The sequence below is a fragment of the Corvus brachyrhynchos genome, unplaced genomic scaffold (assembly GCF_000691975.1).
Source record: "Corvus brachyrhynchos isolate BGI_N302 unplaced genomic scaffold, ASM69197v1 scaffold116, whole genome shotgun sequence".
Classification (NCBI taxonomy): Eukaryota; Metazoa; Chordata; class Aves; order Passeriformes; family Corvidae; genus Corvus; species Corvus brachyrhynchos.
The window spans coordinates 15153598-15165083 of NW_008240221.1; the positions used below are offsets into that span (position 1 = coordinate 15153598).

Below are 11486 nucleotides of genomic sequence, written 5' to 3' on the forward strand. Positions count from 1 at the left end.
GACCTTTAAGGTCCCTTCCAACCCAAACTTTCCTTCAGCTCTATGAACATCATTGACATGGCTAAGCTGTGTCACAAAGAGAGTGGGCTCTGGCACAGCCTAAGTTACCATATCTCAGGGATACTGCCACATCTCAGTGAAGCTCACCTAAATGTGAGTAATTAGCCCCTGAGGTTAATCAGCTGGCTTCCATCTGGAGCTGAACAATGCCCTGCCTTTGCTGTTCTCTGACCCAGACAATGCTCTCTGTGAGAATACACAAGACTACTTGACCCTGAGATCACATTCTCCTGTAACAGCCGCTGAAAGGACAGTTAGAATGAGAGAAAAAGAGGGATACATTCAAAATTACACAGGTGCTACCCACAGGCAGGGAGTTCTGTACCCTGTCATCCTCATAAGCGCACTGCAGTCAGGGCTACAAGTCTTTGAGGCCTCAGAGCCAAGAAAACGAAGAACAAACCTTCAGTACTGCCAGGAAAACACAGTTTGCATCTCTGCAAACTTGGTTTTCTATTTATTCACAATAGTCTATTCTTTGCATGAGGAAGAGGGGGTGAGAGAAGTGAGTAACTACTTCTCAGGCCAAAAGCTTTTTCTAACCTTCAACAAGTATTTCAGAGCAACAATTCAACAGAAACATTTTCAGGCTAAACCATTACTGCTTAACAGAGACACTGCTTTGGAAGATAGCAGGAGGTTATCCACCTCGTCAAAAAAACTATGGCCCTTTCTGGAGTCCAGCTTCTACAAACATTTTATAACAGTGATGCATATGTAGCCCAATTTCCGTGTTCTCATAGGACAGCCTTTCAAAACCTGGATGCTAGTAACGAAACATTCTATTAATTTTAATTATTTAATACAGTAATCAGGATAGAAGGTCTGGCAAGAAACACCCCTATCTGTCTCTGGAAAATGCTGGAATCTTTCAAAGCAATACATAGTTCTCCAAGTCTTAACTTGCTGTGCAAACACTAGAACTATTTCCCAGGCTCTTCTCTCACAGAACAGTAAACTTCTCAGCAGTGAGGTACTTGCAGAATTTTATATGTCCTCAGCTTGAATTTGTCTTTGAAGTCCGCTGCTTTCATACCTCAGAAAAATTTGTTTGCCCCAAAACACAATTTTCTTTTCCAACTTTATCAGTAGGTAGGTCTCATAAGTGATTCAGAAATCTTACTTAGGATCAGTTTAAAGAAATTCCAGCTACTATAAATCTTAAACAGAAATACTTACATGGGTATAAATGTTCATGAAGAGGAGCTGTGTCATAATCCACAAATATCCCAAACAAAACAATGATGATCGCTTCAAGAAGAAGTGCCAGGATCGAGAACTTGAACCTCATGTTGGTGTCAAAGTCTGGAGGCATTGCTGGAGAGCAGGTGGCTGTGAGAGCTTGATAATGGGTGTTTGCCTTCAGAGGAGCTGACTAATTCCGTGGGTCTGGGTGATATAGGAAAAAAAAAAAGAAACATAGACGTGAATACACTGTCACACCCACCATGGGAGGGAAAAAGTACAGGTCAATACAATGATTTCGATTTCCCAGGGCACTTCTGTGTGTGAAATGCTGGCTTGCATGTGCTTTTTTTTTTTCCAGTTTGTAATACAAACCAGCTCATTCAGCCACAGTTGTACTTTTCACTGCCTTATATGTATTTTAAAAAGGAAATAGCCTTCAAGAAAATCTCACACAGCCTGGTTTGCTGCATGTATTAAGGAACAGTGACTCTCGATTTGCTTCCTGTAGTCAATAATATTTTCAAGTTGTAGCTCTTCTTCCAAAAAGTAAATAATTTTGCATTGTTAATAAAACATGGAAAATCACCTTTCTTCGTATAGGCTGTGATAAGCAAAGAGAATCTCTTTCAACAGTCTGAAGACATACTTTTTTTTTTTATTTCACAGTGAAGTTCTCATTCTCAGAGCACAAGTCCTCACTGAAAACTGTTATTTAAAAAGGAAACGATTGTACTTCTTTATATGTAAGAAGGTTATTAATAGTTGTTAAAAAAGAAAGCTGTAATTACTAAAAAGAGGAATTTGAAGTAAACAGCTCCATTTTTCATTTTGAATTATTGCTTTTCTTTCATATTCCCCTTAGCTCAGACAATGAAAACAGGTCGGAGACCAAATCTTCTACATGGTTTAAAAAGCTTAGTTTGTAAACTTTCTCACAAATGGAGGATAAAATTAAATTTCACTTAGTTGGATGATCTCTGGATGTTGGATGATCTCTGGCTCTTGAGAGTCACATTGCTTGTCAAAATTTTTCTTGGGTCCTCAAAATGTTGTGGATAAAATATTGTATTGATAGAGTGAATTCACCTCTCTCAGTCCAGTAGTCAGAAAACAGAGCAAAATTGTATGGCAGGAGTTTTTATTTCATGAAAAATTGTACCTTTAGAAAGAGAGATGATATTTTAGTAATTGACTAAATTGACAGCATAAAATGCTGTGTCAATTCTTGGATATAAAAATCCCCTTAATATAGAGATGTTGGGAGATGATGCTGAGTTGGGCTGCTGTCCTGGTGAGATACTGCTGGAAAACTGCTCCCATGCTATGAGATTTAAAAACCCAGTTATTTTTTAAGATACCTCTATTCTGATGTACAGGGCAGTGACATGACTTTTTCTCTGTTCCTAAGGCAAATTTACAATTCTCTAATATAAAGGTATTAGACCTTTATAATGTATTTATAACGTATTAAACCATTATCCAAACTAAGTTTAAATTAATCCCAGCTTTTTCTCCTTGAAAATGAGTTTGTGCATTTGGAAGGGGAACCAAAGTATTTAGCAAGAAAACACTCATCTATCACATAATCAAGCCTGCAAGTGGCAAAGCTAAAATAAGCACATATGTATTTTTTTCTTTCATAGCAACTGTATTTCATTTGAACAGGTCAAAGAGAGGAAACAGAGCTTTGTTAAAAAGCTATCATTCATTCTTACTGCACCACAGGATAGGACACACAGCCAGGTTTGATTGTGAGGACCTGTGAGCTCCTACATTTGCTCAGGAGGTCATTAAAAAAGAACAAACTCATGAGCAAAGGTTTTCTTACACATAGCTCAGCCTTGAATATCTTGTGTATTCATTGTATAAAGTTTTTCCTAGTGAAGGTCTCACATGGCGTATGTGCAATCCTTATGTTAAGACCTTTCAGGGCTGCAGAAAAGGATCCTTGATGAAATCTTATCAGGTAAAGTGCCATTTAATAGTGTTTAAAATTTGAAATGGGTCAAGTCCATTCAATCAGGACTTCCTCTGAGGTTATTATTTTTTTTCTTAAATCTTATGCAGGTACAAACACACACAGAGACACAAAGTCTGTCTTGGAAGAATATTCATCCTTGTCTTTTTTCTTTTTTCTAGGCCAGGAAGAATAATTTAGCTATCTTCCCAGTGAGGTGAACTAATGCTCAGCAGCCACAGAATGCCCCCTAGACTTGTACAGGCAATTTACATACAAATAGGGATGCTGAAGAAATTATATTCCAATATTTATGCACCCTAATATTCATTCTCCTAAATAAATGAAGCTTTTCTCTCTCACCACTAACAAGGCTGAATCTGTCACAAATTAACTTCAGATATTGCCAACTTTAAGCTAAAAGGACTGACATCACAATCTGCCAGGAAGAAGATGCTTTATCCCAGGGGTGGAGCTGGACTATTTTGGTCACTGGACTTTTTGGGAAAACACAGTTTGGCCTGACTCACTGCCTCAGTTTTTGCTTGTGGAGATGGTCTTTGACTCATGTCATATTCGGGTCTGGGCACTGCTTCAGGAAATGGCAGGTGCTTTGGGTACTCTCATCAAGCCTCTCCAAGGGAAGAAGGGTGAATAGCTATACCCTGGGTACACACATACCCAGCCATACCATCTGTGGAGAGCACGGAATGTTTACCATGTTCAATCATGAAAACAAGGTCTGGATCTTTCAGCCCTACAGCGCAGTGCAAACTTTGGAGAAAATCAGTAGCTCCTGCATTTTGGGCTGATGTATTTCCCAATGGAAGCAACTGCCATCTCAATGGCTGTCTGTCATTCCCATTTTTTTCCTGACTGCCTTGTTCCTGACACAGGCTTTTCAGGTGGTGGGAAACAGCCACTTCCAACACCTCATTTCAAAGGCCAGCAGCCTTTATGTGTCCATCCAGCTGCTGCATAGGGCAATCAAAATGGGCACATCTTGAACTACTTCTCTTTAGGGAATTCCCTCAGGCCTCCTTATTATCTTCATCCCAGTCCTGGTGGCTATAAATGCAAGGGAAGGAGTGAAGGTGTTCTTTGATAAATATTTTTGCACACCTGGATCTATGAAGTAACTTTAGGTATTTGTCATTTAAGTAGCTGTTGGATTTTTTTTAATCCAGCTTTCCATCTAAACAGGACATGGGTGACATATCACAAACTTTATGTAAATAAATGTGAACAGTTATGGCAGGGTTTCAAGCTTCCAGAAGGAAAAAAGTAAGAAATAAAGGAGTTGATTGAACAGTATCTTACCTAAAGAATGAGAAAGAATGTGCATTTAATAATCTTCTTATAGAATGCCCTCAAGTACCATTACAAGTGGCATTCAACTGACCAGATACTCTCTGTGCATTTCTGTACCTGATCTAACCTGCAATGTTTCCCTATTAAATCATGGACTCATGGAATTGTTAAGGTTGGAAAAGACCTCTGAGATCATGAAGTCCAACCACTAACCCAGCACTGCCAGGTTCGCCACTAAACTATGTCCCTCAGCACCACATCTACATGTTTTTTCTATTTATTTTCCAGAAGAAATAGAAACTTCCCAGAGCAATTGTCTTCATGGTAAAGGAAGTTTTAGGTAAATGAAGTTACCTAAAATACCTGGATAAATAGGCCACGTGAATGGAAGTGCCCTTTTTGATTGTGTTTCTTGGCTGACACAGGTTCAAGTCAGGTTCAGGATGTCTCCTAGAAGAGCCTGATGTGATTTAAGACTCTGAGATAAGTTCACTGAAGTCTGAGCTATGAGAATCCCTCAGTCAGTGATGTGGACTTACAGAGCATAACTTGGGTGCACACCAATCTTCAATTTACTTCTTGATGTGTGCTGTTCTTGTGGATATAGCTATGGAGACCAGAGAAGTGGGATAAGGTGCATCTTGCCTCCATAGCAGGACAGAAATATTTCTTAGATCTTCTGGATTTTGAGCTAAGTTTTTTTGAGAACATTAACATTTATCCTATTTCTGTGGTGTCACGGTAGAAGCATTTTTTTCATTAAACATTAACTTCAGTTCTTTGAGTCAGCAGACCCCTAAGTCTCTTCAAGTTGAAAGCTCAGACAAGTAAATGCAGTTTGTCCATGCAGTCCTTAAATAGCCTCCTTCACCCTAAAGAGGGAAGTAAGTGTATTTTCCGAGTCCTTAGGCAACAACAGTAAGATCACAGAATGGGTCAGGCTGGAAGAAACCACAGTTGATCATCTGGTCCCACCTCCTTCCTCAAGCAGGGTCATCCCAGAGCACAGGGCACAGGATTGTGTCCAGACAGTTCTGGAATATCTCCAGTGAGGGAGACTCCACACCCTCTCTGGTCTCTGTTCAGTGCTCGGTCACTGCACTGGAAAGAAGTTCTTCCTCATGTTCAGGTGGAATTTCCTGGGCATCAGTTTCTGCCTGTTTCCTCTTTGTCTTGACTGGATCCAAATCATCCCCACCGTCCTCTTAGCTGTTTTCTTGTAAATGTGGGTTGATATTGCAGTGTCTCTTGCTAAAATAAATGTGTTTTATTTTTCCATTTGAAATCTCACAGACTTTGTTCTCTAAGACCTTGCTTGATTACTAGACAGCATTTTTAATCTTTCCAGTACACAAAGAAGGTAACACTAGAATGAATTAGCTTTTTTTCTTTCCTCTAGATAGAATAGGCCAAATAATTACATCCATTTAGGCTGTGTTCAGCTAAAGTGTGACTTCTTGAACAGGATCATGTTTCACTTAAAAACTTCACTCTTTCATTTCTGCTTTTATTGCATGAGTGTTGCAAAACAGGGGTTAAATGCAGGGGTTAAAACTGAAACATTTGGTTGAGGTGTATCCCAAAGTCACAGGAAAGCTGTTCGCTAGAGATAACAGGGTCCTTCACCCTTCCACAAGAGCTAGTGGGCCTGTCTGAACTGCTCTTGTGATAAAAAGGACCTACCTCAGCTAAGTTGGATGCATTGCCTGCACCTAAAAGAAATAGTAACAATTAGATGTCTATGTTTAAGTCTCAGATGGTGTGAGTGATGAATCATGTATGTTTATTGACTTTTCTTATGTTAATGTGTTTCTCTTGCTCCCCATCAGTTCCCTGTCTTACTTGTAAAGGGGCACTTGATGTGGCTGTTCCTGCCTGTGTGAAATCGCTTACAGAGTCTGGTTCTAAAGGCAAGCTGGTCTTAAGCTTCTGAAAAAGCACAAGGAGATGACTTCAGACATGGCAGTGAATCATCTCGGTTGTCTTTCCTTACAGAGGACTGGCTGCCTCTAGGTTTCAAAATCCACTCTGTAGCTGTGAGAACACCTGGATTTGTGTTCACTCTTTGCATCATGCCAGAAAAGCACTGGCAAAGGACACTTGTAAAGGAAGTTGAAGAGAATTGCATTGAGTTTTGGATATTAGGAAGAGATTGTTCCCTGTGAGGGTGGTGAGGCCCTGGCACAGGGTGCCCAGAGAAGCTGTGGCTGCCCCATCCCTGGAAGTGTCCAAGGCTGGACAGGGCTTGGAGCAACCTGGGATAGTAGAAGGTGTCCCTGCCCATGGCAGGGTGTTGGAAATGGGTGTTATTTAAGGTCCCTCCCAATCCACACCATTCTGTAGTTCTATGATTCCAGAAATCTTTTGTTGCTCACTAACCTTTCATGATGCATTCCTTACTTGATTCAGCAGACACAAGCACAGGTCAATCTGAGCAATCCCAGAAAACCTCCTGCTAAGTGTGGCTCTTCCACTGTTTATGTAAACATCAGTCTCTGGAGGCTGAGCTGTGATCTTCTCAGTGGTACACCATCAGGGTGCAGTTAGGTGGTAGCATGAAATTTTTGGTCTAATCCACATGAGGATTTGTCAAGCCAGAGAGAGACAGTAAATATCAAGTTTCTATGAGTCACTGAGTGCTGTAAACTCTGAGCCACACCACAAGTTAAACCCCAGTATAAACTCCGCATTTCATACCTGTATTCACACTGACCCACAAGTTCTAATCATTTTGACCTTGGCACAAGCTGTAAATATGGGTAGAACAATTAGTACATAACAAATTCCTATAAGAAACTCCCATATTATTTGTTTTTCCTGTGTACAACTAACATCTCCTCCAGCTGGCTGAATATTAGGCAAGTGGGGACTTCTTTGTTTGCAGCTTGAATGCTGACCTGATGGAACACATGATTTTTGACCTTCATAATTAATTTACATTACTGTTTTTAAGTTGACAGGAAGTAGGTGCTAAATCACTGAATATCCTGAAGTAGTCCTGTGGTATTGAACTGACAAGATGAATTTATTATTTCTTCACAATGGGCCAAGGACAAGTTCAATGAACAACTACAACTCAACTTACTATCTAAAATACAACACCCCTTCCGGAACAAGCCAACACTGGAGGTACTACAATGAATTGGGAGCAAATAAATATGAGTATGGAAGGAAAAATTACCTCAGTGGAAAAATCCAGTCTCTGAAATGTCCATACCAAGCTGTGAAAGGTACAAGTTTTTGTGCCATTATTCATTAGATGCTGCGTTCTCCTTAGATACTTCCTATTTACCTCTAAAACATGCACAGTGTTAAATAACTCATGTAGGGCTGGATAAAAATCTTTATATTGGTTTGTTCAACTGAGCTGTCTAGATCTGCAATCACTCTTAGTGCAAGGCTACTGGAATAACCTAAGATCCAAAGACTTAAGCTTGGCTTATGACATGTTATAGTCAATATTATGTCAAGATGGTCTGGACTGTTTTTGTGTTTCCAATGCACAATGCTTCCATCCTTATGTTTATTGATTACAGAAAGGATGATCCGAGGCTCATCCAGGAGGCAGGGCAGAAAACAAGACTAGAGACAGACTGAGCCAAAACAGGGCTCCTGGGCCATGGGCAGGTGGTGGGAGAAGCTTCAAGGGAAGCTAAAATCTCCTCGATGCTCTTTATTAAATACTAGGCTCAGATGGTTGTTGATATTTCTGGTTATTTTTGCTTGCCCAGCAGATTTCCACATCTTTGAATGGCTTCTCCCTTATCACGAGGTTTGTCTCCCTGCCTTCACGTTCTACAATTTTTGTTTCACCTTTCCCCTCCAGGTTCTTTACACATTTCTTTTCCCTTGTCATTTTTCTCCTTTCCCATCTATAACCCGATTTCCTCATGCACACTGAGCCACTGCAATCTGTGGAAGAAGCATGATCACTGCTCCCAACACCTAATTTATTGGGACTGACATTTTTTACCTCTTCAATCACCCAGCATTTGTCTCTTTAGGTACATGGAATTTTTACGTCATTGTGGATGTTTCCTTCAATTGTAGGTAGGTTATCACAAAATACCTTCAATAAATATTTTGCCCTCTGTTTGTAAATTTTTATGTCCTTCTTCATTCAGTTGGAAGGCTGCTGCTGACCCTTCCAGTTTTAATGCTTAGAAACTGATTTTTTTCCAGTAATTTATTAATGGAGTGTATAAATATCTCTCTCTTTTGTGCTGAAAATAAAGAATAAAACCCAAGATGTTGAGAAAAATCTCCTGCCATAAGAAATAGGGACACCTGCATAGGACCCTGTCCTAAAAACAAGCATCAACTTAAGAGTTTCTTTCAAAAAATCAGGAGACGTTTTCTGATACGTTGTTGGATGAGGGTGGAAAATCACCTCCATTATCTGACCAGAGTTGCACAGCTGCATTTGCATAAGAGGTGAATCCATTCTTGCTTTGATTTTACAGAAATGGCGTAATTTCTGTGCCTCAGAAGCAGTAGTACTCAGAAACTATCCCTGACTCCTCAGTGTTTCAGCCCTGTGCAAAAATCACAAGGACTACAGTACAATTTTTGCTGAAATAAACTTATTTTGACCCTTAGCAATCACTTTGTGGGAAAATTTTCATATGTGCTTGCACAAAGAATGCTGTACATCACTAAATAAAATAACATGTTTAATATTTGCTTCATTTGTTATCTCTAGTGTAGTTTTCTGGAATTTGTTTACATTGGGAAAAGACTTTTTAAAGAAGATAGGTGAATGGTTTTGCACACCCTGAAATACCCCTGGCGGTTTAAAGTCAAAGAATGAAATAAAATATCTTGTGGTTCATTCAACAAAATAAATAAAAGCCATTATTTGATTTTTGTGTGGCATCCAGGGCTTTCTTCCTTTACTTCCACCACATCATGGAGCAGTGGGGGAAGAGAAAAAAGCAGAGGAGTGTTAATGATACAAAACAACAAGCAAAAAATATCATTTGACTTGAAATGGTGATTTCTGTGGAGAAAAACCTCAAGAATCTGCTGATAATGATTTTAAAGTGTAGCTTCCAGTTATACATGTGTTGAGCCCTGGGCTGTCCATCAGTGGCTAAATGAATAGTTAACATGGGCCTTTTCCATGCCAGTTTGCTACCTCAACTTTTCCTAAAAATTGCTTTTTCTCAGAGTTGTTATTGATGCTGGTGTCAGAGTATCTGTTAGTCCTGGGGACCAGTCTGAGGGTGGTGTTTCACAGACCCCAGAGCAGGGGGCTGAGCCCAGTGACCAGCCCCTGAACCCTCAGACATCACTGGTGGGTCGGGAGGGAGTGTCTCATCCTCACTTGTATCTCCTGCGGCCCCCTGTCCCCTTTGACTTGTGGTTAAACTGAGATATAATTATGCTGGAAGCGTGGCTATCAAATGTGATATTATAATTTACAGGACCTAGTGCTTTGTGGGCTCCTTCTCAGCGTTCACTAATCAATCTTCCTTGCCCTGGCTGTGTGGGTTTATCTCTGCCTTGCAGTCAGTGAGGCTGAAGCTCGCAGGTCAAATGTCTTGCTCAGGGGTTAAATGTCTTGCTCACAGCGCAGAGCAGAGACAGGAGCTGTCAAGAAAGTTCTTAATCAGAGAGTCCATCTCCTGTGATTCACAGTTTAACCATGGCCTTTACCTTTAGAGGAATCCCATTTTTGGCAGCCTGGCCTAGAAAGCTGGGAGCAGCCCAGGGATGGGGAACATCCTCATCCTGTCCCTGCTCTGATGGCCCTTTTCTGCTTGGGCTTGCTCAGACATCTTGCCATGATTTTATTTTATGAGAATAAATTGGATATTAAGACAATACATATTTCTAATGGCATGTGAAGGTTTCCAAACCTTGCCTTCTATTTAGTATGAGGACTTGAGGAAGTAGCATCAAGTTGCACCAGGGAAGATTTAGATTAGGTATTAGGGGAAAGTTCTTCATGGAAAGGGTTGTCAAACATTGGAAAGGGCTGCTCTGGGAAGTGGTGAAGTCACCAACCCAGAAGGTGTGTAAAAGGCATGTGGAAGTGGCACTTGAGGTCATGGTTTAGTGGTGAAGATCTTTTCTGACCTTAATGATTCTGTAATTTCACATTAACTTGTTATTGTAGATGAGATGTGTCAAGAACAAGAGCGAGGCAAGTTTTGTGGAAGATTTGTTCTAACATAGCCATAGATGGAGAAAAACAGGGGAGATATAGGCCCATGACTCTCTGCAAGACATTGAGATACTGAAAGTGATGACCTTCCCTTTGGTTTAGCCCAGGGGTTAAATTTGGTAATGAAAGTGCTGCCATTGGTGGATTTTGAATATCAAAAATATTCTTTCTTCAGAAGCTGTTCAGTTACTTCAGACTGTTAAGTTACTTCATAACCTTTGTTTAAAACTGTGTTTAAGGCTCTTCTCAGGTGAGTTAACAACTGAAGAGCTCTTACACCCCTCTCCACAGATAAGGCTGAGGCTTGTACTGTAGTAGTTGCTCTTATCATCTCTCAGCATATGTGCTTCCTATGAAGCAGAATAGAAATTGTAAGAAATTCCTGGTATTATTTGCTTCTTGCCTGGACTAACACCTAAAAGGTAGCACAGTTCAGCACAAACCAAACAGCATTTCCTAGTATCAAAAAGGAAACCACTGTCAAGACATCAGTATGAAAAATAACTTTGTGAAAATACAGGCAAAGAATGGAGAGAAATATCATTTGACATGCTGGATCTCAGCAAATGTCATGTTGGTTTTACCTCATCTGTGTGTGATAAACCCATATTCAGCAGCATCTCAGCTTCCCCAGGGACATGAACAACAAAGTGGATTATCCCAAGCACTCCTTGATGTCAGCTCCGAGAAACAGGAACACCCAGGCAGCATTTCATCTCACCTCCTGTTTGTTCTATTCCACATGAGTAGGGAAGCAGAATCTCTTGAAATTTCCAGAAAAAGCACAAAGGTTGTGCCTGG

At 40.3% G+C, this 11486-nt stretch overlaps 1 protein-coding gene across 1 annotated transcript in view; it reads right to left on the reverse strand.

Moving 5' to 3' along the window:
* Positions 1 to 1438, reverse strand: part of RHAG (Rh-associated glycoprotein) — an 11622-nt gene extending 10184 nt beyond the window's left edge. The window contains exon 1 of the mRNA XM_017744962.1: positions 1240 to 1438. Within this exon, the coding sequence (XP_017600451.1) occupies positions 1240 to 1375 (136 nt within the window). The 5' untranslated portion in view covers positions 1376 to 1438. The remainder of the gene's footprint in view (positions 1 to 1239) is intronic.
* Between the last annotated feature and the right edge of the window lie 10048 nt (positions 1439 to 11486).